This window comes from Glycine max, chromosome 19, assembly GCF_000004515.6.
Source record: "Glycine max cultivar Williams 82 chromosome 19, Glycine_max_v4.0, whole genome shotgun sequence".
Classification (NCBI taxonomy): Eukaryota; Viridiplantae; Streptophyta; class Magnoliopsida; order Fabales; family Fabaceae; genus Glycine; species Glycine max.
This window is the reverse complement of record NC_038255.2, coordinates 8,033,116-8,060,126: the sequence shown is the minus strand read 5'-3', so window position 1 is coordinate 8,060,126 and position 27,011 is coordinate 8,033,116. Positions and strand designations below refer to the sequence as shown.

General features: G+C 35.3%; 2 protein-coding genes across 2 annotated transcripts; one reads left to right on the top strand and one right to left on the bottom strand.

Annotated features, from left to right (window-relative positions):
• The first annotated feature begins 13,344 nt into the window (after nucleotides 1-13,344).
• LOC100782402 (mannose-1-phosphate guanyltransferase alpha) lies at nucleotides 13,345-19,796 on the top strand. The gene is made up of 16 exons (XM_003553202.5): nucleotides 13,345-13,608; nucleotides 14,252-14,321; nucleotides 14,431-14,528; nucleotides 14,722-14,822; nucleotides 14,921-14,999; nucleotides 15,109-15,169; nucleotides 15,253-15,299; nucleotides 15,412-15,504; nucleotides 15,647-15,737; nucleotides 16,883-16,931; nucleotides 17,248-17,364; nucleotides 17,455-17,602; nucleotides 18,222-18,314; nucleotides 18,751-18,819; nucleotides 19,036-19,078; nucleotides 19,418-19,796. Exons 2-16 carry the CDS (start codon nucleotides 14,267-14,269, stop codon nucleotides 19,516-19,518), a joined length of 1,245 nt encoding a protein of 414 aa, XP_003553250.1. The 5' UTR covers nucleotides 13,345-13,608; nucleotides 14,252-14,266; the 3' UTR covers nucleotides 19,519-19,796.
• Nucleotides 19,797-22,413: 2,617 nt separating this feature from the next.
• On the bottom strand, nucleotides 22,414-24,434 carry LOC100780781 (GDSL esterase/lipase At5g33370). Its single transcript, XM_003553201.3, has 5 exons — nucleotides 24,033-24,434; nucleotides 23,718-23,845; nucleotides 23,299-23,541; nucleotides 22,957-23,209; nucleotides 22,414-22,858 (listed from the first exon to the last, which is right to left on the bottom strand). Exons 1-5 carry the CDS (start codon nucleotides 24,286-24,288, stop codon nucleotides 22,626-22,628), a joined length of 1,113 nt encoding a protein of 370 aa, XP_003553249.1. The 5' UTR covers nucleotides 24,289-24,434; the 3' UTR covers nucleotides 22,414-22,625.
• Between the last annotated feature and the right edge of the window lie 2,577 nt (nucleotides 24,435-27,011).

Sequence of the window (27,011 nt, the reverse complement as noted above, 5' to 3'; positions counted from 1 at the left end):
AACCATTCTTAGCCATTTTCTTCCCTCAAAATTTGTCCTTTGTATTGAAAGCTCATTACTTGTAATGGAAGGCTAAATCTCTTGGTTGGGGAGTTCTGCTGAACCTTTGATGTAATATTCTTTCACTATCTATTTAAGGTTATTTTTATATGTTCATTGCTTCTATCCATGCTTATTTTTACATGCTTGTGGCTTGATCACCCATTTGTATGTATAGTTAGGATTTTTAGCATTGGAAAGTGCTTTAAAGCCTTAGAACTTGATAGAGCAAGCTAGAAAACTATATGTCTAGGAATGAAGTGCAGCGATCTAGTCCATATTATGCTGTAGACTTAATGTAACTCTCTTAGGCTGAGTTTGTTGAGGGATCAAGGACGAGGTTTAAAGAGAGTTAGGCCCATTCACTAGAGGGATCTTGGTTTGGATAATTTCTCAGCATAAGAACACTAAGATAACATTAAATAGAGAAAAATATATAGCAACATCAAGGTAGATTCAGTAGAACAACCCAACGCTTTTTACTTGACTGTTTTTACTTCTCAAACCGTAGATATTTAGTTTATAGTTAAGTAGATTTTCACACAAAAACCCAACTTGATATTTACTTTGCTTTCGGTTTACACAAAATGTTTGCTCACTGAATATACATTTTCTGAGTGAAACAAATTCCATGTGGATATGATACTCGATTCTTATTGTTTTATATTACTTGCGCGACTCGGTGCACTTGCCGAATAGCATCATAGAGACCAATCGAACAAGTTATTGGCGCCATTGCCAGGGAATTTCTTTTAACTTAGATAGTATAGTTCAGTTTGTAGACATTTATTCTTTATTCTTTGATTGATTTTGTGAATAGTTAGTTAGGATTTAAATTTCTCTTGATTTGGTTAACTGTTGCTCTGTTTAGTACTTCTTGTATGCGAGGTAACTCTTCAGCAGGGAATTTAGCTCCATTAGATTTGGAGATAGAAGCCACTTGCAGGAGAAACAACGTAGAGAAAAGGAGAAAATTTTTGCAGGAAAGGACAACACAACCAAGTTCGGTGGAAGTTCAATCATCTTCAGCATTTCCAGAGTTAAGAGACTTTGAAGTAGGTGCATCTGAAGCTCATATCATGGTTGAAGATCAACCACGAAGGCTGACTCTTGAAGACTATTCTAGTTCGATCATGTCGTAATTCTTTACAAGCATCGCACGATCAGAAGTTCAAGTTCACAATATCATATATCCTCATTCCTTGATTCAGTTGATTCAAGGAAATTTGTTTCATGGTTTGCCAAATGAAGACCCTTACGCACACCTTGCTACTTATATAGAAATCTGCAATATTGTGAAAATTTCAGGTGTGTCGGAGGATGCAGTGAGGCTTAGTTTGTTCTCATTTTGCTTGGCTGGAGAAGCCAAGAGGTGGCTACACTCGTTCAAGGGAAATAGTTTCAAGACTTGGGAGGAAGTTGAAGAGAAGTTTTTGAAGAAATATTTCCCTGAGTCTAAGACAGCTGAAGGCAAGGCAACTATCTCCTCATTCCATCAATTTCCAGATGAATCCCTAAGTGAAGCGCTTGAGAGATTCCATAGCTTGCAGCGAAACCAACTCATGGATTCTCCGAGCCGATTCAGTTGAATATTTAGAGACCGCAATCCAAGCAGTTATTGGATGCTTCTGCTGGAGGAAAAATTAAATTGAAGACTCCTGAAAAAGCAATGGAACTTATTGAAAATATGGCTACTAGTGATCATGCTATTTTGCGTGATCAAAATCATGTACCTACAAATAGAAGCTTGCTAGAGCTTTCTTCACAAGATGTATTGTTGGCGCAGAACAAGCTGCTAGCTAAGCAGCTAGAATCATTGATGGAGACACTTAGTAAGTTGCCAACCCAATTGCAAGTGACTCAACATTCACATTCAACAATTCTACAGGTTGGAGGTTGTAGCATATATGGAGGAGCGCATAAGTCTGGCTGTTGTATACCTCTTGATGATGCAGCAAAGGAGGTGAATTATATGGGAAACAAGCACAGACTAGGGTTTAATACAGGTGGATTTGCAGGTTACCAGCAAGGTGGCCATTTTAATTAGAATCAAGGGCAGTGGAGGTCTCATCCTGGAAACCAATTCAACAAAGAACAAGGAGGACCATCGAACATGCCTCAAAATCAAGGGCCTAGCCTTTATGAGAGGACCACCAAGCTAGAGGAGACTTTAGCTCAATTCATGCAAGTTTCAATGTCCAATCACAAGAGCATAGAGTCTGCTATAAAAAACCTGGAGATTCAAGTAGGACAACTAGCCAAGCAGATAGCAGAAAATTCTTCTGGAGGTTTTGGGTCCAACACTGAGAAAAATCCCAAAGAAGAATGCAAGGCTGTCATGACTAGAAGCAAGAGGGAAACCATAGTAGAAGATGAAAGGAGGAATAATGACGAGCAGGAGTTAGTGGCTGAAGAAGAAAAAGAAAAAGAAGAAGATCAGATCAGGGAGAAAGAAATAAATGATGGTGAGGAAAAAGAGAAAGAAGAAAAAGAAGAAAAAAAATGAGACAAAAAGAGAAAAAGAGGAAGAAAAGAAGACAAAGAGTGAGTTGGCCAGAGAAAAGAAGAAGGAGGCTATCTCATGTTTAGGGAAGGAAGCACCATACCCTTTGGTGCCATCCAAGAAAGACAAGGAATGACACTTAGCCCGTTTCCTTGATATCTTCAAGAAATTGGAGATAACTATCCCATTTGGAGAAGCCTTGCAACAAATGTCACTCTACTCTAAGTTTCTAAAAGATCTACTAACCAAGAAGGGCAAATATATCCATAGTGATAATATTATGGTGAAGGGAAACTACAATGTTGTTATCCAAAGAATCCTTCCACCTAAATACAAGGATCCAAGGAGTGTCACAATCCCTTGCTCTATTGGTGCGGCGTGAGTTGGAAAAGCTCTCATTGATTTGGGGGCAGCATAAATTTGATGCCTCTCTCCATGCGTAGAAGGATTGGAGAGCTGGAAATTATGCCAACAAGAATGACATTGTAGCTGGAAGATCGGTCTATCACAAGGCCTTATGGCGTGGTTGAAGATGTTTTGGTCAAGGTGCGACAATTCACCTTCCCTGCAGACTTCGTGATTATGGATATTGAAGAGGATGCTGAAATCTTGTTGATTTTAGGCCGTCCCTTCATGTTAACTGCCAATTGTGTGGTAGATATGGGGAAAGGTAATCTGGAAATGAGTGTGGATGATCAGAAAGTTACATTCAATCTATTTGAAGCTATGAAGCACCCAAGTGACCACAAGGCCTGTTTTAAAGTAGAAAAGGTAGAACATGAGATAGACATGGTAGCTAGAGCCATGGTACTGCAGTCCCCACTTGAAAAAGCACTGACTAACACTATGAAGTGTCTGACGACGAAGCAAGTAAAAGAAGTGCAGAGATGTTTAGAGGAATTAGAGGGTGTAGAAGAAAATCCTTCTGGAAAAGTGATTTTTGAAGAATTGAAGAAGGGCAGTTCAATAGAAAAGGCTAAAGTGGAGCTGAAGACTCTTCCAGAACATCTGAAGTATGTGTTTTTAGGAGAAAATGAAGTCAATCCAGTGATCATCTATAATTCTCTAAGAAAGGAAGAGGAATCTCAGCTGGTGAAAGTTTTGAAGAAACACAAAGCAGCCATTGAATGTCATATTTTGGACTTGAAAGGAATCAACCCTTCTTATTGTATGCATAAGATCAACATGGAAGTTGACTATAAGCCTGTAAGGCAACCACAAAGAAGATTGAATCCAATTATGAAGGAAGAAGTGCGGAAATAAGTACTTAAATTGTTAGAAACAGGCCTCATTTATCCCATTTCGGATAATGCTTGGGTTAGTACTATGAAGGTGGTTCCCAAGAAAGGAGGCATGGTGGTAATTAGGAATGAGAAGAATGATTTAATTCCCACAAGAACCGTCACTGGCTGTAGAATGTGTATTAATTATAGAAAATTGAATGATGCCACCATAAAAGATCACTACCTACTTCCCTTCATGGATCAAATGCTTGAAAGGCTGGCAGGACAATCATTTTATTATTTCTTAGATGGATACTCTGGCTACAATCAGATTGTTGTGGATCCAAATGACCAAGAAAAGATAGCATTCACCTATCCCTTTGGTGTGTTTGCCTATAGGCGAATGCCATTAGGTCTTTGCAATGCTCCTGCAACTTTTCAAAGATGTATGATGGCAATATTTGCTGACATGGTGGTGAAATGTATAGAAGTGTTTATGGATGACTTCTCTGTCTTTGGCTCATCTTTTGATTGCTGTTTAGCAAATCTAGAGCGAGTGTTGCAATGGTGTGAAGAGACAAACTTGGTGCTAAACTGGGAAAAATGTCATTTTATGGTGCAAGAAGAAATTGTGTTGGGCCACAAAATTTCTGTGAGGGGGATTGAAGTAGACAAAGCGAAGATTGATGTGATCGAGAAGCGACCTCCTCCAGTAAATGTCAAGAGAGTAAAAATCTTTTTAGGGCATGCTGGGTTCTATAGGCGATTTATAAAAGACTTTTCAAAGTTTGCCAAATCGCTCAGTAATTTGCTTAACAAGGATGATGTGTTTTTGTTTGATGAAGACTGCTTGAAAGCATTCAACACCCTCAAGACTAGTCTAGTGTCCGCTCCCATCATTACAACACCAAATTGGGATCAAGAATTTGAGCTAATGTGTGATGCAATTGATTAGGTTGTAGGTGTTGTATTGGGCCAGAGAAAAGGCAAAGTCTTCCATGCTATTTATTATGCCAACAAGGTTTTAAATGAGGCTCAGATCAATTATGCTACTACAGAGAATGAGATGCTTGCAATTTTTTATGCATTGGAAAAGTTCAAATCATACTTAGTGGGATCGAAAGTTATAGTTTATACTGATCATGCATCCATCAAGTATTTGCTGAATAAAGCTTACTCCAAACCTCGATTAATCAGGTGGATTTTGTTGCTTCAGGAGTTTGATCTAGTTATCCAAGACAAGAAAGGATCTGAAAATCCGGTAGCTGACCACTTGTCAAGACTAGTCAATGAAGAGGTGACTTTGAAAGGATTAGAAATAAGAGACGAATTCCTTGATGAATCGTTGTTTATGGTAAATGAGAGGCCATGGTTCGCTGATTTGGCTAACTTCAAGGCAACTAGAATCATCCCCAAAGATTTTTCGCAGCAAAGGAAGAAATTCCTACATGATGCTCGCTTTTATGTTTGGGATGATCCACATTTGTTCAAGATTGGTGCTGACAACCTTTTGAGAAGGTGTGTAACAAAGGAAGAAGCCAGAAGCATACTATGACATTGTCACAACTCACCATGTGGAGGCCATTATAGTGGAGACAAAACAGCAGCCAAAGTCTTGCAAGCAGGATTCTTTTGGCCAACACTCTTCAAAGATGATCATGAATATGCCACTCAATGTGATCAATGTCAACGAATGGGGGGATCTCTAGAAGAAATGAAATGCCCTTGCAGAACATTATGGAAGTAGAAGTCTTTGATTGTTGGGGAATTGACTTTGTAGGTCCTCTTCCACCATCATTTGGTAATGAATATATTCTTGTAGTTGTGGATTATGTCTCTAAGTGGGTTGAAGTAGTGGCGACCTCGAAGAATGATGCTAAAACTATAGTGAAGTTTTTGAAGAAGAATATTTTTTCTCGCTTTGGGGTGCCTAGGGTCCTAATAAGTGATGAGGGCTCTCATTTTTGCAACAGCCAACTGTAGAAGGTGCTAGGCCACTATCATGTCACACATAAAGTAGCCTCACCTTATCACCCATAAACAAATGGCCAAGCTGAAGTTTCCAACAGTGAATTGAAGAAAATCTTGGAGAAAACTGTGGCTTCCACTCGGAAGGATTGGTCAAGCAAGCTGGATGATGCATTATGGGCCTACAGAATTGCCTTCAAGACCTCTATAGGCCTGTCTCCGTTCCAAATGGTTTACGGTAAAGCCTGCCACTTACCGGTAGAAATGGAGCATAAGGCGTACTAGGCCCTATTAGGGGAAAAGAGGAAGTTACAACTCTTGGAGTTGGAAGAAATGAGATTGAATGCATACGAGTCTTTAAGATTGTACAAAGAAAAAGTGAAGGCTTATCATGACAAGAAGCTGCTAAAGAAGGACTTTAGGCCAAGATAACAAGTGTTGTTGTTCAACTCAAGATTGAAGTTGTTTCCAAGCAAGCTAAAGTCTAAATGGTCTGGACCATTCACCATCAAGGAAGTCAAGCCATATGGAGCAGTGGAATTATTTAATCCCCAATCAGAAACTCCAAACAGAACATGGATAGTAAATGGTCAGAGGTTGAAGTTGTATCAAGGTGGGAACATTGAGAGATTAACCACCATTCTGTAGTTACAAGACCTTTGAGGTAATATGCGTCAAACTAGTGACGTTAAAGAAGCGCTTACTGGGAGGCAACCCTGCTCTTTTTCTTTGTTTTTCTTAATCATTGCATATAGTTAGGTTTCAACTTGTTGGTGATTGCTAGAGTAAAACATCAACATGTTTTGTATGAGAAAAGGGGTTGCTTAAGCTTCTCTGAAGTTGTGGATGGGAAATAACTCAGAAAAAAAATTTAGTCATCCACTTGCTCAGTGCACCCTGTGCGCTAAGCGAATCATCCTTCATGCACTGAGCGAGTACTCACTCGTGCTAAGCACGCCAACCCCTACCTATTGGCTGAAGGGATCTTGCTAAGCGATACAGTTGTGCCAAGTCCAAAAAATTCTCTAGAATTGCATTTATTGGAATTGGGCTAAGCGAGTCAGCTCACTAAGCACAACACATAGTTTCGCTAAGCGCATCTGCACGCTAAGCGCAAATATTTCTCTGCCTGGACCCCCATGCCAATTAGGCTAAGCGGGTCATACCCGCTAAGCCCAATTATCTCTCTGGAATGGCATTGCACTGAGTGAGACCATCTCGTTAAGCGCAACCCCACTACTGCATCTTGAGGCATTTAATTCGCTAAGCCGGCCACGTCCCGCTTAGCGGAAGTTGCAAAACAATCAGAGTTGTAGAACTCACTAAGCACGTGCCTTCGCGCTAAGCCCAAAACCTTCTCGAGTTTTCTAATTCTCGAATTGGGCTAAGTGAGTATGTCCCGCTAAGCGCGTGAATTTAAATTTGAAAATTCTAACATCATTGAGTGCTTGCTTAGCGAGTCACCCGCGCTAAGCGAGATAGTCAAAACTGCCAAAAATAAGACATAACTGCCTTAGGCAGTTACTTTTGTGCAAAAATTATAACTTGCCTATCTCATCATTGGCATTTCCTGCACTGTGCATTTTGCTTCCCTCTTCTTTTGCCCTAATCTCTACTCATTTACCTCAGCAATCCAAGTAAGTATCCATTTCCTTCTTGTTAATTTCTATTTTTGAACCCTAGGATAGAAGACATTTTGTTTGCTCTGTGAATTGCAAATTTGTGTTAATGTTGTTGTTCATTGCTTAGGTGTTTGATTATATGTTGTTAAGGCTTTAATTTCGCGTATAATGTAAGTTCATTTGATGTGTTTTGATTAGAGTTATTAGGCTTGATAAGGGCTGGAAAGTTGAGGCTTCGAAGCCCCAAATTTTTTGGAAATTTCGATGTACTAGCTAAGCGAGCCTGCTCGCTAAACGAGTTCATCAATTTTGGATGAATTTTTGGGTTTTTTGATTAACTTGCTAAGTCGGCCCTGTCCCGCTAAGCATGTTTGTCATTTTTGTTTAAATTTATGCTTATATGTATGAACTCGCTAAGCCATTGCACATAGGCTTAACAAGCATTTAAATTTCCAGTTTTAATTTCTGAGTTTGTATGAACTCGTTAAGCCGGCATGCCGCGCTAAGCGAGTTAGTTTAGTTAGGTCAGAGTCTATGAGGCTTTTGGTATTCTAGTTGTGGCTAAGCGAACCACGCTCACTAAGGCACCATGCCTCTGATGTTTGAATAAGCCTAGGCTAAGCGAGTCAATCTCACTAAGCCCAAGGCAATTTAGTTGTTTTGAATTTTGTTCATGCACTAAGCGAGTCACACTCGCTAAGCGCAATTTCTTATCTATTTTTGAATAAGGCTTAGCGAGCTTGCTAAGCCAATTATTTTTTAGTGGTCAAGTTGGGCTAAGCGTCTTTTGGCGCTAAGCTTGCGTAGTGTGTCGCGCTAAGCGAGCTTGTCTCGCTAAGCGCAATTAGCTCTCTGTTGGAGAATAAGGCTTAGCGATCCATGCTCGCTTAGCCATTGTGCTGTGTCAGCTAAGCGATGGTGTCTCGCTTAGCTAGAGTGTTTATTTTTCAATAGTCGCACTAAGCGTATCATGTTATTTTCTGAGGGCGCACTAAGCAGGTCTATCTCACTAAACGCCCAGTCCATTTTTCTGCTTTCAGTTTTGAATAAAACTTGTCTAACTTCATTTCCTGTGATTCTTTTGATGCAGATGGCCTCTAGAAAAAGGAAAGCAACCGTTTCCAGACCTCAGGAGCCCTATGATACGACCAGATTCATTTCTGAGGGCGCTTGGGAATGATATGAGCAGAACGTTCACTCCCGGAACCTTCTTCCGGAGAGGAACGTTAACTTATATATCACTGAGTATGATGAGTTCCGTCGGGAACTTGAGAGGAGGCGGTGGCATAAAGCCTTGACCAGGCAGCCTGATGATCGCATTGACATGGCCTGGGTCAAGGAATTTTATGCCAATTTATATGACCCAGAGGAAAAATCACCCTGGCAGGTTAGGGTGAGAGGAAGGTTGATTAAATTTGATGGGGAGATGCTGAATGCCTTCTTGGAGACCCCCGTGGTTTTGGAGCCAGGGGAGCAATACACCACCTACTCCAGGTTCTGCCACACTCATTCAGACCCTCAGGAGCTTGCTTCCAAGCTCTGCATTTCAGGGCGCAGTTTTGTTCTAAACGCTGAAGGAGCACCCTGGAAGCTCCTGAGGAAGGACCTCACCACTCTGGTGTAGACCTGGAGTGTCCTCTCCTACTCCAACCTCGCCCTCACCTCTCACACGTCCAATCTGAACATGGACAGGGCGAGGTTAGTGTACGGATTCGTCATGAGGATGGATATGGATGTGGGCTCGTTCATCTCAGGCCAGATCTCTCAGATGGCCCAGTCCAACTCTTCCCGACTTGGCTTCCTAGCTCTTATCACTACTTTATGCATCGCCAGGGGAGTTATTCCGGACTCGTTGACCTTTGAGTCACTTAGCCCTGCCATTAATTTGGCTTATATTAGAAAGAACTGCTGGAACCCGGATGATCCCACGATCACCTTTCCGGGGACCCGCAAGACCAAAGCTAGGGGACCTGACGCTTCTGCTCCCCTTGCTTCAGCTCTTGCACTAGCTCCTATTCCAGCACCCCTTGCATCTTCCGACACCTCCGGTCAGAGCTCAGATGCGATCATGCCGGTGTTGTAGAGCCTTCACCATGGCTTATGCCTGGTGATGCAGAGTATACACGACCTGGCTCAGCATCGGCCCATCATTAGCATGGAGGATTTCATGGCTCAGGTGGCCTAGCCAGGAGTCCAACCTTCTTCTTTGGGGAGAGGTGAGGCTCCTATAGCCCGGGAGCCGCAGCTAGAGCCAGAGACTGAGGAGACTCCAGAGGTTACTCCTGCTACCACACCCGTCGAGGACACAGATTATGCAGCTGATATGGCGGTGGCACAGAGCTCCTGGGATCCCTATCCCACTCCAACATAGGATACATCTTTGCCAGCCCAGGATGCATGATGAGGCAACACCAGCACAGGAGGACTAAAGACAGGACTTTATTTATTTTATGCTTTTTAGATACAGTTTTTAAATTTCAGTTTTAGTTTAGTTTATTTAGCAAAATTTACAGCTTCTTGAACAGTTTGCAGTTTTTAAATCTTATGTAGTGCTTTGTTTTGGTTTTAAAATTCTGGTGTTTGTGATTGATGTTGGAATTGGTTGATTGCATGACTTGAGTGAATTGAGATGTTAGATCACGTGCTTTGAATAAGTATGCGGTAATTAGAAGGGAAAGAACATGAATTAGAGGTGTGAGTGAAAATGTTAGTTTGTTTGATAGGTAAATTGTGAAGGTAATCATTAGCCATAACCCGGTGAGTGTGTGAACCTTAATTGTGAGAGAACGACTAGCATTGAGTACCGATTTTTGCATGAATATCTAAATACTGAATGAATGCATGATTTTGGAAATGATGAAGGTCGTGATTGATTGAATTAACCACTTAGCCAAACAACTTACCTTGTTCACGAATGATGAATCCTTTGCACCCATGTTGAGCTTAAATATGATTGATTGAGTTGAACCCTAAGCCAGTTGAACTATAATCTCTATCTACCTTTCTTTAGGTTGTAGGAGAGCATCATGGTTCAAAGCAAATTTGTCCCAAATTTGGGGGAAGATATTGGGTGATGATAATTGTGGTAAGACAAGTAATAACCACATAGGAAAATTGTGTCAAGAAGCAGTAAGTAAAAAACTGCTAAAATAATATAAAAAAAAGAAGTTTTAAGAATAAGCAAGTTTGTATGTGCTGTTGCTTAAGCTAAGTGCCTTATGATTGTGGCATTTCAATAGAAGTTGGGAATAAAAGGAAAAAAATTGATCTAAGGATGAATGCTCTCCTAGAACCTAAGTTTTTGCGTCCTAGAAAAACCATGAATTGTTTGTAGCCCAGCCTCATTACAAGCCAAGGAAGTCCTTCAGATTCAATTTGTGTGTTTGTGATTGTATGGCATGAGATGAAATGCAAAAGTTGAGACTTGTGTTGGTTGTTGATTTGAAGAATTACCTTAAACACTTGTGCTTATGAGAGAAACAGTGACCGTGAGGATTGGGCTTAATGAACCTTCCTTGATACCTGTCTTGCTTGCTAGCTTATTTCACTTGTGCTGCTTAATGATCATGTTCATATCTTTGAAATTCTGCATATCTTTATGAAGAGTTGTTGGTTGAAGTATTGCTTGCCACTTATGTCATGTGATTGAAGGCTTTAGAACAAACACATTTCTTTTAAGTAACCACTGTAAATTCTGTCCCTTGAGGACAAGTAAATTTTTATTTCTTTGCTTGAGGATAAGCAAAACTATAAATTTGGGGGAGTTTCGGACGAAATTAGGGTATGACAGGAGTATTGTGGAAGTGCACACACCGGATCAAATTAATTTTTCTTTTCTTTCTCTTCCCTCCCCCACTAGGCCACCACTCCTTTTGATCACCATCACAACCTCTTTCTCCTCTCCCTCTCCAATCCCAATGTTCATCCTTCTCTATCGGCTCCCTCCCTATTTCTTCCTTTCTCATTCTCCCCCCGTAAACCATCTTCTTCCATATGAAAAGTGGTGTTGTATTGTATCGCAACCTAAACAAACACAGTGACACACAATGAGATTGAAGGTGTTGAGATCCAAATATAGACCCTCCAGATCCAAATCTCTAGATACTTCAGATCCAAATTGGAGGCATCGAGATTCAATTCATCGCAATTGTTTGAATAATGACGGCTTTGGGATCGTGTCGCGACATTGTTGGGGTCATCTCTGATGTTGTTAGGATATCCTCGATGGCGACATGGTTGTCCGTGGTGATGAAGGTCAAGCAATCGGCGAGGAAAAGGAGAGTTGTAATTGGGTTGGGGAGGAGAAAGTGTGTTTTTTTAAAAAAATAAAAAATAAAAAATCTAGTGCATGTATCCCATAATAATCCTTACCTATCTTAGCCATCTATCTATTTCTATATAAGAAAAGTAACTCCTCAAGGGTCTAGGTGTCAACCATTTAGATAGAGCTTTCTCTTTGAGTTTGTTTCTCTTTCATCTTTTATTTTTTCTTCTATGTTTTTTCCTCTCTCATAGTCTCATCATGTTTTACCTTCTTTTTTAATGCTTTTCTATTTTTTTTCTTATTTTTTCTTTCTTTCTTTTTTTTTTTGTTTTTTCTATTTTTTTATTTTATGTGTTTCCTTCTTTGTTTTTTTTATTTAATTTTTATTTTTGCTATTTTTATTTTATTTTATGTTTTTCTACCATTATGGGATTAATATAATATATTACTTTCGTGTCTAAATATAGGACTATATTTTAAAATTCTTTGTACTTTATTTATAAAATTCTTTTCAAGTTATCTTTTGCATTGACTAATTGACTAAAATATGCTTAATTATTTTTTACTAATAAATGTTATGATTTAGAAAAATAAATATATCATCTCTTATAAGGATTAGATAAACACATTAGTTAATTAGGTAAAAAATAATTAAATAAAAAGAAAAAGATGATGAGTCTCAATATTTTTAAGGTTAATTTTTAAAAAATATATAAATTGCTAACAAATTTAATGTTGTTAACTAAATTAATCAATTTTCTTAAATGATAAATTAATTAAAAGAGTCTTATATTTAGAAATAAATATAGTAATATATAAATAATACACAATATCATAAAAAATAATATTACATATATTCAATAAATATTTATTTTTGCATAATAATTATATTAAAATTATGATAAAATTATATTTATAACTGATTTACTAAATACATTTTAAGCCTTTTGAAAGTTTTGTTTTTGAATGGGGAATTGCTATTCTTAATCCCAAATTTTCTATTCTTACCGCATATGTGCTTTAAATTTTGTTTTCTAAAAAATACCATTAAGATACCCAAGGGGCATAACTAAACCTAGCAACCCCAAATTTTCTATTCTTACCCCCACACGTGCTTTAATTTCGTTTCCAAAAAATACCATTAACCCCAAATTTGCTATTGAATTATTGTCCTTTTTCGCTTTATTTATTTTATTCTTCTTATGACATTAGATGTTATTAGTAAGTATCTTAATTTGATAATGTTTATTTTATAATTTTTTTAATCATATTTTGAGTAAATAAATTAATGAGATATATAGCAATAATTATGAAAAGAATTAGATATTAAATAAATAAATATTTGTCTGTAATAAGTATTTTTCTATAAAAAATAAACTAGCCTAATATGATTCGAATGAATTTGATTTAGACTAAATATAAAAAATTCAATTAATATATATATATATATATATATATATATATATATATATATATATATATATACTCAATGGGGTTTGTTGAACACATTAAAAGTAATAATAACAAGTTGTTATTTGTTGAGACTAATATAAGTATCTCTACATGTATATAAATTGCATAAAAAAATTTAAGATGTGTTAATATAATTTTTTTCACTTTTATATATATATATATAATGGTATAATAATATATATTACTCTATTTGTGTATACACAAATATTCAAAATTGGTGAATAAAGTCCAACATAAGATCACATCATTCTCCCATTTATTCTCGGAAACTCTCGCACGTGCGCAACAAGTTTGTTTAGTCTTCGTCCTGGTCTACTCTCAACTCAAGTCTGAAAACACAAAACCTAAACGCACAGCACTTTGTAGTTAACCACCCTCCACCGAGCCGTCGAACCACCCCCGTCTGCCGGCGTCGCACCTCGCCACCGACAACCAGCGTCGGCGCACCACTGCACCAGAGCAGTAGGCCGTCGCAGTCGCACGCGGCAACCACCAGCCACCAAGTCTTCGTAGCAGGTATCGAGTTTTGACCTCTGTTCTGTTTTTTGTGTTTTTGTGATTCTGAAATTGGTAATCTCATTGGTTCAGTTTTAAAATTTTCCATTAAGCTTTGATATAGTTGCGGTAGATTCAAGATTGATTGCTTACCGTCCCCTTATTTTGCCGATTCAAGAAATTTGACATAGTTGAGAGTTGAGGCAATGTGAAGTCTTGATCATATTGGAAATTATGTGTTTGTTATTTTTTTTAGAACTTGTTTGATTTGATTTTTGAAAACCTCATGGATGGATGTCAATGGATTTGAACTTTAAGAACGAGCTTGTGGAAATATATTAGTGACCCAACAGTTTAACCTTTGATCCACCATGCAATGTTTTTTAAACATGGCACGGGAAGCGTCAACTAAATCAAACATGAATTTCAATTGTATTCTTAGTTTATGGTACTGGCATATGCTTTGGATCTGGTCTGACTGTTAGTCCAAACTGTGGAAAATTGTTAAGTTAGAGTCACATGGCACAACACAACACAACACACATAATACTGAAAAAGAGACCCAAAACTCAACCTTAGCAAAGCTAAACAGTATCTCAAATCCCATAATTCAATCTACCCGTGTTGTCCTCATCACTCACAAGTTTGCTTTTTGAGTTTAAAGATCTGTGCTTTGGCTATGGAAAATTCAGAGAAGGTGGTCGCTGTGATCATGGTGGGTGGACCCACAAAAGGTATTTGAAATATATGTTTTTTTAAAATCAAAGGTAGAGTCTATTTCCCATTTGAGTTTTTGGGGTTCTGTAGTTTTTTTCTAATGGCTTTGTTCAATTGTGTCTGCAGGGACCAGATTTCGACCTCTTTCCTTCAATATTCCCAAACCGCTTTTCCCTTTGGCTGGCCAGCCAATGGTTCACCATCCTATTTCTGCTTGTAAAAAGGTTTGCTTCAATTTTAATGTTGATTGTCGACTTGCATACTTGTGTGTGTTTTTGTGTGTAAATACATACAGTCTTCATTAGTCTAAAATTCAAATTGAATCTCAGCTTAAAAACTGATTAAAAGGAGAGGAGACCTGATATGTTACTTAAAAGGTGTGGAGTGTTTTTACTTACTAGTTTTTGTCTTCTTCAGATACCCAATTTGGCTCAAATATTTCTTCTTGGATTCTATGAGGAGCGAGAATTTGCTCTATATGTCTCTTCAATCTCAAATGAGCTGAAATTACCAGTAAGGTGACTAGTGCATTAGTATGCAACTTTAATAAGAGAAAGTATGTTAAGCTCTGTAAAATGCTGGACCTGATCATGGTGTGTTACTGGTATCAATCTAGATATTTGAAGGAGGATAAACCGCATGGTTCAGCAGGCGGCCTTTACTACTTTAGAGATATTATCATGGAAGACTGCCCAGTTAGAAACACTTCTTGTCACTGTTTTTACCATTTTATCTTATATTGTGAATTAACTTGGGAATGATTAATGAATAAATTCTAACAGATTGGCTATATTTTGATTGCAGTCACATATCTTTCTGTTAAATTGTGATGTTTGCTGCAGCTTTCCACTACCATCAATGCTTGGTAAGTATTTGCTGTTAAATTGTGGTAGTTCTTCAGACGTATGGCAGGGACACTACTGAAATATTACTTGTTTCCTTTTGCAGATGCCCATAAAAGATATGGCGGGATGGGGACAATGTTGGTAATCAAGGTTGGCTCATAGGAAAATATGTGTATATAAGGGGGTAGCATTTACTGTAGAAAAAATTGAAAACATCTCACCTATTTCATTCTCCTTCTTGGATTGTGGATATCTTGTGTAGGTTTCAGCTGAATCTGCTAACCAGTTTGGGGAGTTGGTTTCTGATCCAACCACTAATGAGTTGCTGCATTATACTGAGAAACCTGAGACATTTGTGAGTATTTAATTTGGTTTATTTCACTTCATTTTTTCTACTAAGAAAAAAGTGCAATCCGATGTTGGATCTTGACTGGTATTTGCTATATATTTTGCTTCTGACTACACCTAAGAAAAATTAAACATTGTATAATATGCAGGTCAGTGATTTGATAAACTGCGGTGTCTATGTTTTCACCCCTGATATTTTTACTGCCATCCACGATGTGTATATTAATCAAGAAGGCAGAGGTTGGTCTCTTTCAATCACATTTGAAAAAGCTCAGATAACAAAAGGCTTGTGTTACATGAATTGATTCCCTGAAACATAAGATTTAACTTTGCTTCAACCTTTAGATTTAATTTGTGTTTTACATGAATTGATTCCCTGAAACATAATATTTAAGTTGGAGTTGGATAAACTTGCTCATATACTTCAGCCAAGGTTTAGTATTTTTTATGTATCATTAAGGTAGAAGAGGATTTTAGAGTAATGATGTGGGGATCTTATCCCAAACTACGTAAAAAAGACCTGGCAAATCTATAAAGCTAAGGAGAGAATTAGATGAAACAGATCCAACTTAGTTGTTAGGTAACACACTTCTAACCAATGTGAGAGATCCCATTGATACAGGCATGTTACCAAAAGTTGCGAAAATTGATATGTTTGTTCTCCAATGGGTGGGGATGCACTAGAAAATGAACAAACCACATACACAAATATGGTGGTATATAGACCAACTTATGTCATTAGCAGACCTATAATTTTTTGCTGCAAATAATTGTTTTTTTTACTTTTTTTATAGGGAATTGTAATTTGCAGTGATTTAGGGTTGTATTTCATACCAAGTGTTAGATGGAAAAGTCCTAGATCTTGGATACACTTTTCATTTTAAGAACTAAGTTTGAGTTTTGAACACTTTTGCATGACTAAGAACTAGATAAAAAAACAATATATCATGGATTAAATTAAATTTTCTTGTCACATAGAGACCAATATATATTTTAATGATGCGTAACTACAACACCAACAACTATTAGCAACAAGGGGAGGATGGCATTGTGATAAGCTTATCCAAATGTTGGAAACTATTTTGAAAACTTTTGCACTTCTAGGGACTAAATTAATTTTCCCCCCCTATAGATATATAAATTGAAATTATGTGACTCATAAGGATCAAATACTGAAATACATATTTTAATCTATTTTGCTCTTGTCCTTTATTATTCTGCTTTTAATTTATTACTTAAAATAAAATATGGGATGCTTCATATTTTAATATGATGAAAAGGCTCTCTGCATACTGAAGTAGTCAAATGATTGTTTTTTTAAACTTAGCTACATTATATTTGATGTACCATTGGAAATTGACTTGATTTTATTGACACCCTTGCAGCTAATCTACGCCGTGTCTCCAACTTTGAAACATTCCAATCTGCCACAAGGTTGATTAAATACCACTATTTTATTATTATTTTAAAAAAGAATTCAAGACTATTAATGGCATGCATGGATATTGGTTTGAATGCGAGTCAAATGTGAGAGAGTCTCTACACTTGACTACAATTTTCTATTTTAGGGATTAAATAATCTTGCTCTGCAATACAAATGACTAACCCTCATTGCTTTTCATTCCTCTATTTCAATGAATATTGAGACATATCACATTGGTTCCAAAGGATTCATCCTTTTCATTGCACATTTTTTCTCCTTTGAAAACTGCAATATCTTCAAAGGCTCATGAAGACATTTTCCCTTCAGGACTATTCCCGTTGATTTTGTAAGACTGGATCAAGATATATTATCACCTCTAGCTGGAAAGAAGCAACTGTATACATATGAGACAACGGATTTCTGGGAGCAAATTAAAACTCCAGGGTAGGGTTGCTTACTATCTTAATACTGCCTTAAGCTTTAATATTGGATCATTATTAGGTTTAACTGATAGTATACACTTGACATGAACAGAATGTCATTGAAATGCTCAGAATTGTATCTTGCTCAATTCCGATATACTTCACTTGATCTTTTGGCGAGTGGAGATGGTAAAAAGAAAGCTACCATTGTTGGTGATGTATATATTCATCCATCTGCCAAAGTTCATCCATCTGCAAAGGTAGTTCCGTAGCTTTCACAAGATTGTAAATACTTTTTTAAACAAAAGTTAAATTGGCACTAGTATCTTGATGCATTTTCTGCTGTAAACTACTAAAGCCTCAACGGTAATTACCTGCTGAAGTGCTGAAGACATAGATAGCATAGATTTTCTCTAAAAGGAAAAAAACTTGACTAGAATTTATACAATATTTTCAAATACTTTTTTTTATGGGTGCATTGTTTCCGTTATACAAGTTTAGGAACTAATTTGTTAGAGCAGACTATTTTGCAGACAAATGATGGTGGGAAGATTTTTAATCTGACTTTAAATCCAAAGACTGAATGAACAGTGCATATTGTATTATTGCAATTATAAATGTTGGCTGAAAGTAAAATGAAAACAAAATTGTGGAGAAAATCAAAATTTTTGTTTATATGGACATGTATACTGATAAGAACCTTAGGAGAACACCACTACAAAAGCTAGCTGTTGTAGTTCAAGAACCAAAGCCTTATAAACCTCACACTAGAATTCCAATACGTCATGTGGGACTCCCATACCTTTCAATTGGATCCTAACCAATACTTTGAAATTTGAATCAAATATAAAATAAGTTTTTCTTTTCTTTCTTGAACAGCTTGGTCCCAATGTTTCTATCTCAGCAAATGTTCGTGTAGGTGCTGGTGTCAGGTTAAGCAGTTGTATCATCTTGGATGATGTTGAAATTAAGGTAAGGAACCAGAAGCCTACATGTGTAATAGTTACAAGGCATAAATATGTTTTTAGTCCATGTTAGTTCGTGTTTTTTCAATTTTAGTTTCTGTAAGTTTGTGCTTTTTTAATATTTGGTCCCTATAAGATATTTTGCCCATTTTTAGTCCTTTTAAGTTTACATTTTTCAAATTTTGGTCCTTGTAACCATGAACTTATGGGAACTAAAAATTAAAAAATTGAAATATTAAAGGGACTAAAATTGAAAAGGCTCAAAGTCACAAGGATTAAAAATGAACAAAAAAAACTTACAATAACCAAAATTGAAAAAATGCAAACTTAAATGGACTAAAAATGAATAAAAAACTTACAGGGACCCAAATTGAAAAAATGGACCAGAGACATATTTAAATCTATTTACAATGTATTAACAAATGTTTTTGTTCTTGTGACAGGAAAATGCTTTTGTCACAAACTCAATTATTGGATGGAAGTCATCACTTGGAAGATGGTCACATGTGCAGGCAAGTTCAGTGCATTTTTTATAAAACTAGTGCAAATGCTAAAGAACATCAAACAAAAATATAGAAAAATTTTAAACAAGAGGAAAAGTTTCAGCCATCAATATGTTTGAGACATTTGGAATTTTAATTGATGGAAAACTTGTTCAATTCACCCTGCATTGTAATTACAACCTCTCTAGCTTACTATGGCTCACTAATATGAATTGAATGGTTCAGGCTGATGGTAACTATGATTCAAAACTTGGCACAACCATCTTAGGTACATATTCCTGCCTGCTTATTTGCCTTTTGTTCATGGAGAGAACTTAAATACAGTTGGTTAGATGCTTTTGATAATGTTCTCCATTTAAAATTGGAGTTTTATCTCAATAATCTAAGTAAACCTTTATGGAAACTTATTAGGCAAATTATCAAAGGGAAACTCTAATTTTGATTGGAAAACAATACCAAAACTCCAAAAGTACTTGAAAAACTATATCTAAGTTTATTCTTTAGTTTATTTCATATTGCTGGTTCTCAAATTTGATGTTCTGTTAAACACCATTTGTCAGTAGTGACCTTTTGCTTTTTTTTTTCCTTTGTAATAATAATCATTTAGGTGAAGCTGTAACGGTTGAAGATGAAGTAGTAGTGTTTAACTGCATTGTTCTTCCCAATAAGACTCTTAATGTCCGTGTGCAAGAAGAAATCATCTTATAATATAATCTAATAAAGCGAGTTTTACTGGTCACTCTTACTCATCAAAAGAAGCGGCTTGGAGCATTTTGGTTTTACCATTTCTTTCTCCAATTTGTTTGATCTAGGAATGATAAAGTTAATTGGCTTACATATGGAGTTATGTACATTTAAATATTTATTTTTTCTCTTTCCAATTTTATTTTATGTACACAAATGGACAACTAAATGGACCTATTTTTGTAAATCACATGTCAAACTCGAACCTTTTACGAGCAGGTAATAACATAATATCTGGAATACTTTTGTTGTTTTTAGGTAAATGCAAGGCCTACATTGTTCGTTTGTTACATCAATCTGTTGCCAAAATTAGATTGAAGCAAACGGTTTGACCGATTTGACCATGGACCAAACACTTAAATTGGTTATAGCTTCTTCTCTTAATTAATTTTGCAGTTAAACTATTTTTAGTAGTACAATAAATTCCAAAGCTCAAATGAAATCAAGGCTCGAGTAAATCCGACCCTACTGACAATGCATAAGGAGAAATTAGTAAGTGGGCTCATGTAAATAGCCACCAAGGCCATACACAAGCATAGGAAAATAGCCTGAACAAGACTAAAGAAAAGTCTAGCAAGAACAAAATTAATCAACAGAAACCAATAACATCATTCAATATAAGTTTAGAAAAGAGGAAAATTAAGCATCATTCAACAGAAACCATCTCTTCAGGGTAACACCTTGCACCAAGTCTTGAATAACCATCTTAGATGTCGGAGAGACATTAACAAGTCAAACTCCATGCTACCATGAGCAACCAACTTTGGCATATTGCACTTTAGGATCTAATCCGACCTGTGACCAAAGTTAGGCACACTTTAGCAAGTTAGTAGCACCCCACATTACCGTGAGCTATCGACTTGAGAGGCTACTATTTTAGGGTTTGTTGCTTCCTGCATCCTTTCCAGAATATTTTTTTACCTACCAGGTTGGTCATTCCGGAAGCCAAAATCTTTAATCATTATGGAGTGTAAGTTTACGTTCTGGACTGGTTATTCTAAAGAAAGAGGTGCACGAAGCAACTTGGAAGTGCAAGAAACAACAACCATATTTGGGACATGCTAGGTGAACCCAGCAACATTGCTGGTGCACCCAACAATTAGGTGAATGGGCCAAATTGCCCTTGTATTAAAAAAAATAATTTCTTCTTCCGGAAGAAAGTTCTTCTGATAGAACAAATTGTTCTTCCAGAAGAACCTTCTTCCAGTAGCTTCTCCGGAAGAAGGTTCTTCCGGTAGAATAAATTGTTCTACTGGAAGAACCTTCTTTCGGAAGAAAGAATTATTTTTTTTAAAATTAGTTTTATTTTTAAACTTTGGCACAAGGACAATTTTGCCCATTCACCTAATTGTTGGGTGCACCAGCAATCATGTCCTACCCTATTTTAGGTATGGCCCAACCTAGGCTTAAGAAGGCCCAATAACCTTAGAGTGTTGCTAGGTGCACCCAGCATTATTGCTGGTGCACCCAACATTCTAAAAAAATGACAAAATTACCCTTGTTTGGTTTTCCTCTTCAGGATCAAGTTGATCTAGAAGTCTCTTCCGGATCAACTTGATCCGTAAGAGGAAAAATACAAATTTTATTAATTATACAAGATATTTATTTCATTAATTATAATATAATTAAATATATTTATTTATTTTATTAATTATAATATATCAGCAATAATGCGGGGTGCACCTAGCAACACTCATAACCTTATCTAAGAACAAACACACAATCTAGATTTGAAAGGCCCAAGGAAGACTCCAACAATATTAACGGTAATGACCGTAACAACTAGGAGTTTATTCAATTGCTCCTACTATCATGCTAGAAAATAATAGCCTTATCATAAATAAGATAACCACTTTATCTTATAAAAAAATCCTAGTGCAAGGAAATCATCGCATTAGAGTAGTATACCAATCTGTCAAGCATGCACTTTAACACGGATACTAGACATAACACAAACGCTATGACATTCTTTAAATTATAGGACAACAAAACATTGCATATATATTCATCATTTACTTATAATAACAAGTCTCACAAAATTATCAAAAAACAATGTTTTACAACAAAAAAAAAGCTTATTAGTCTCTTTATAAAATAAATTCCAAAATAAGAAAATAAAGTTATATCTTTTGAGAAAAGCTTATTGATCTTCTTAAACCAACCTTTATGTTTTTCAATGATAACAACTAACGAGTCTCGCAAAAATTGAGAGAGACATGATTTTTAATATTTTATATTATATTTTAAGGTAACTTTTCTTCAAATTAAAAAATTATACTTTTTAATAATATCAATTTGTGTTTATCCATGTGGAAGCGTCGGCTCTGGAATTTTATAGAGGTACTAACTTAAGTGTTCTAGTTGACAAAAACTATTTTTAAATTGGACACTTGATGAAAAGCGTCTGATTCATGTTAGATATAAGTGTCACGAAGTTGTTAATGGTTAAAATGCGTTTACCACAATGACACTTCAAATAAAAAAGGTGTTCATGTTTCATAGTTAATGATGCACAACTATCTTCTTAAGACAAGCTTGAAGGTTTATTTCTATGAATTCTAATATAAGCAACAATTACCTTGTATGATGTAAATATGAGAAAATCTAATTAATTTAATGATACTATTCTTAAAACATCCTTCATTTAATTGCGATTCTATTTTTAATGACTTTTTTTTTTTCATGATATGAAGATTACATAAAGGAAAGTTTAGGAAAATAAGATTTTTTAATTGAGATTATTACAATTAAATTATGTTAAGTGACTTTCTTAATTAGTACAAAATTAATTATTTTTACTTATATTTGAATCTGGAGGGATTATTTCCATATAATCGTCAAGGATGCGCTCAAGTAAAAGAGAGAAAGCGACCAAGTAACATGTGGCTTTTGGAATGAATGTTACAGTATCCTCCATTGTTATTTTTGGTAAATGAAAGTTTTTTCTTTCTCACTTATATAGAGGAATACAATAACCACAATTACAATACTAAAAATGTAGAAAGAGAGATGTCTTGAACTAGCATGGAAGGCCAATACAAGTGCTAGGATATATTAGATTTGTGTTATCTTCATGTGTTTGAGTCCAAAGCTAGGATGGTGCTAAGGTTCATTGGGTTCATGTAGGCTTTAGAACCTGACATAATTTCCTCCACAATAAGCCTATTGGCCTTTTCAGATGGATGGAATGCATCCCAAAATGCATATTGGTCTCTGTTGGAGCAAAGGTTGGAGAGTGCTGTGCATAGCCCAATACCATTGTAAGGTCCTTGCCCACAACAAGCTACTTGTGATGTAACAAATCCTACAGAAAGCAACAATAACACAAATGTTAGTACTTGTTTCTATATGATTGCACTAGTCCTACATGAAGATTAGTTAGTTATTAGTAGTGTGTAGTACCAAATTGTTGGGCGTTAGTAACGAAGTCGTTGTGAGCTTTTCCAGTGTTTGCAGCAATGAAAACGTCAGTTGCAATTTTGCGGTTGAGTTGAAGTAACATTTGTTCGAGTTGTGGGTTGAAGAGTGCTGCAGCTTGTTGTAGTTCAGGAGCACATTGTCCATTTCTACCACGTTGGGCCAATTCTGATGGAACACAAGCCAAGGGTCCTGTGCCTGTCACAAGAACTCTGCGTGCTCCCAAATCATATAGCCTCTGCAACATATATATATATATATACGTATCATATTAGAGATTAGAGGACATTAACTGTTAATCCTTTTGATTAATCAAAAGGGTGTTACCTGCAAAAGCTTTTGGTACTCAGAGATGAGATACTTGACATATGCAGGTAGTGGGTACTGTTGGGACCTTGCTGAATTGGGCACTAAGAAGTAGTTGTTTACAAAATCATTGCCTCCTACAGTGATGAGCACTAGTGCTTGTTTCACCAAATTCTTAGCCTCTGAAGCTCCAATTATAGCACTCACTCGGTTTTGATACTCCTTAAAATATTCTAGCTGTCTATACATTCTGATCACGTTTACCTGCAAAAGTTACACAATCATTTTTTAAGTGCACTCCTTAAATTTTACCATTTTATTATTATTTTAGAATTTATGTTGGGTTATGTTTATATATTCTGGTGCTCAAGGTTATGGGCATAACACATATTAGATATAATGGGAAAAGGTAACTATCAAGTAGCCAGTAATGAACTTACAAACTGAACTCCAGTGTCATTAAGGATTCCAATTCCAGCTGAAGCGAAATTGGCACCAACTAGTAGCTTATCTCCTCTTAATTCTGGACTCAAGTATGGCAATGTTGACTCTGCACCAAGTCTCTGACCTGAAAACAACCCAACTAGTTAGACATAAACTTTATGTGTCTATGTTAAGTTAATTATTATAGGAAAAGCTACATGACCAAAAAGGGTTCAAAACTTCAAATATGCATGATGGAAAATGAAGCTTAAAAGATGAATGTTGAAGCTAAAAAAAGTTTTAAAATGTGGGAAGAGATATGTGAACTTAACTGATAAGATCAGGAATGTTGTAGCCATTGGAGAAACGACCAGTTGGTCTATGACTTGGAGGGTAATCAATCCCATAAGGAGGAGCATCGGCACGTGCCGTGGTGGCCAAGTAATTGTTATTTCCATTGTCAACAAGTGAATCTCCAAACACAAAGAATGCTCTTGGCCTAGCTTCAACCCCAGACACAATGATTCCAACCACTAACAAGACTAAACTAAGAATGGTCAAAGGAGCAAAACTTGACAAGATTGCCATATTGAAATGAACCTATGGATGTGGTGTTGGTGTGCTAACTGAACTGAGACTAGCTAGCTAGTTAGTTTTAAGACGTGGATGGAGGACTTGCTAGGACTCAAGTCTTTATATAATGAACCTTTTTCACGGGATTTGATACACATCTTACTGGTTTAGGAGGTTGCTTTAGTGCTCTTTAATTGAAGGTCTATGCTGTTCTAAAAACGGCGACTTTTTTCAAAAACATAAATGCAATAGGTTGGATTCATTGAGGTGCAACAACAAATGGTTAGTAATTATTAATGATTCTTCCCCAAAACTTAAAATAATATGAAATATATTATTAATTTTTCCATTGTTAATCCATTTTCATTTTTTTATTCATGAGAATTAAAGATATGTAACAAGTGGTTTATAATAACTCACCCACCAACTTAGCTAAATTGAAATTAAGTTTGAATTGTTCAGATATTACTTGAGTTTGATTCTTAGTAAAAAATAATTTTTAGTCAAACTTTATTTATCTTTGGATTGAATTTCAGATCAGTCAGGATTCTTTTCCTCTAATAATAGTGTTAAGATAAAAAAAACCAACTGAGCTCAGAGTTCCTTCCTTGATATCCAATTCTGATTCTGATGCGCGTCTTCTGCACTCATTTTAAACTAGTTGCAACAAAGAAATCCTGAAAAAAGTATTCCACGCATGAGGTATGGTTTTCACGGCTACAACATCTACAATAGTAACACTACCACATCCTTCAACCTCGACTTATCATATAAGAACTAGTATGGTACATGTGGAGATGCAGGGACTGTCACATTTTCCCCCTGATGTTATTTAGGTTATGTGTGAGAAAATTAGTTAAAATAGTTAGAAGACGGAAAATTAGTTGATACTTGAAAACTTCTAAATTAACTTACTAAATTATATATGTTCGATAAAATTAATTGTTAAAGTAATTAAAAAATATAAAATAACATAAATGAACATATTTATATATTTTTAATATTATTTTATGGATAAATTATATTTTGAGGTGCTATAATTTTAATTTTTTAATGTATATTTTAAACTTTTGTAATTTTTATTTATAAATAAATTATTTTTATTATATTTTTAGTTTCAATTATTAGATTTTTTTTCATATTGAGTATTCTACTCTTAATCTTATATTATATATTAAAATATTTTTAATCTTTAAAATGATGTAAAAAAATACACTTTAAATAGACAATATACTTTTATTATATTAATTAGCGTAATAGTCAAAATAAATCGTCAAATATAGTATTAGATAATAATAGGAAAATAAAATAAATCTAAGATTTATGATTGTCAATTTTGTGAAGTAAATAATATATCAAGTATTATGAATAGTATATTTGTTAAAATAAATAGTGTAATAAAAAAAATATATGAAAATTAATAGTACAATGGTTAAAGTAATACAATAATATCTTATCTAAAAATTTTTATTTTAAGTAGTGTTTAAAAAAATATTAAAAGATACTAAAAAATATATATATCGAACCAATAAACAAACTTTTTGATTAATAAAATAAATTAGAAATTAACTAAAATGATTTGTTAAATATAGCCTTAATTAAATTTATATAAATATTTATTTTATAATGACTTGATGATCACTTTCTGTTAAGTGAAGTCAGTTAGTATTTGAAGCATTTATATTATCTTTTCATTGACTCGAAATCTAAATAAATAAATAAATTATCAAAAACTTTTATTACAATGTCAAAAGTCACATCAGTGACTTAGTGATCAATGTTTTTTTATTAACAACTACTGTCCTAAAAATTAAGGTTGAATTAAAATGCTTGATTTTGAAAATAAAGGATTAGATATCATTATTATTTTTATAGGATGTCAAAATTATAGATTGAGTATAATAGAGAGATTAAAATTGCATTTTAGTCTTAAAAAAATATTGGGCTTAATTGCACTTTTGGTCGCTAAGCATAAGATGGTGCAATTTTTGTTGGCAAATTCTTTTCCATTTTTTTTCTAAGTACACTTTCCTTGCTTATTGTAATTTAATTATGACTTAAATGACCTTCTTTTCAAACTTTATTTTTTCCCTCACAGCACACTCCCTTGTCCACGATAATACTCTCCATCCAAGGCAACGAAACACTCTCCCTCTCTTTCATTAGAATTGTTTATCTCTTTCACCCCTTTTATAACCTTTCATTCAATATATTGCTCTGGTTGTCCTTGCTTATTTGGTCTCTTTATCTACATTAGTGTTTTTTCATCATCAAGCTCTCAAACACAATATGTATTGAACTCCTTTTTTTTTTTGCATAATTAAAAGAAATAAAACTGTGAATGAAAGAAAAATAAAAAGTAAATTCGATAAAATGATTTTTGAAATGTGTTTAAATTCCTAAAAATACTTTCCAAAATACAAAATCTAAAATTATGTTCTTTGAAAACTAGGTTCCAGAACTCTATTTTAGATTTTGTATCCCGGACATAACTTTCTAGAATACAAAATGTAAAACAATATTACATAAACTTTTCCTCAGAATAATGATATAAGAGTATTTTGGGTATAAAGAGTACTTATCATAGTAAAAATTTAAAACAAAAACAAAAGGGAGTGTACTTAGAAAAAAATGGAGTGAATGTAGCATTTGTCTAAGATATATGCTGACTTAATTACATTTTTTTTTCTCTAAAAAATGCTATTTAACCACTTAAACTACTTAAAGAATGAAAAATA

Excerpts from the sequence above, each read along its gene's own strand:
- LOC100780781 (XM_003553201.3), bottom strand. The coding sequence starts at position 24,288 with ATGGCAATCTTGTCAAGTTTTGCTCCTTTGACCATTCTTAGTTTAGTC. Across the intron at positions 23,210-23,298 it reads AGTACCAAAAGCTTTTGCAG|AGGCTATATGATTTGGGAGC; the intron begins GTAACACCCTTT and ends TATATGTTGCAG. Across the intron at positions 22,859-22,956 it reads TACTAACGCCCAACAATTTG|GATTTGTTACATCACAAGTA; the intron begins GTACTACACACT and ends TGCTTTCTGTAG.
- LOC100782402 (XM_003553202.5), top strand. The coding sequence starts at position 14,267 with ATGGAAAATTCAGAGAAGGTGGTCGCTGTGATCATGGTGGGTGGACCC. Across the intron at positions 15,738-16,882 it reads TATTAATCAAGAAGGCAGAG|CTAATCTACGCCGTGTCTCC; the intron begins GTTGGTCTCTTT and ends ACACCCTTGCAG. Across the intron at positions 19,079-19,417 it reads ACTTGGCACAACCATCTTAG|GTGAAGCTGTAACGGTTGAA; the intron begins GTACATATTCCT and ends ATAATCATTTAG.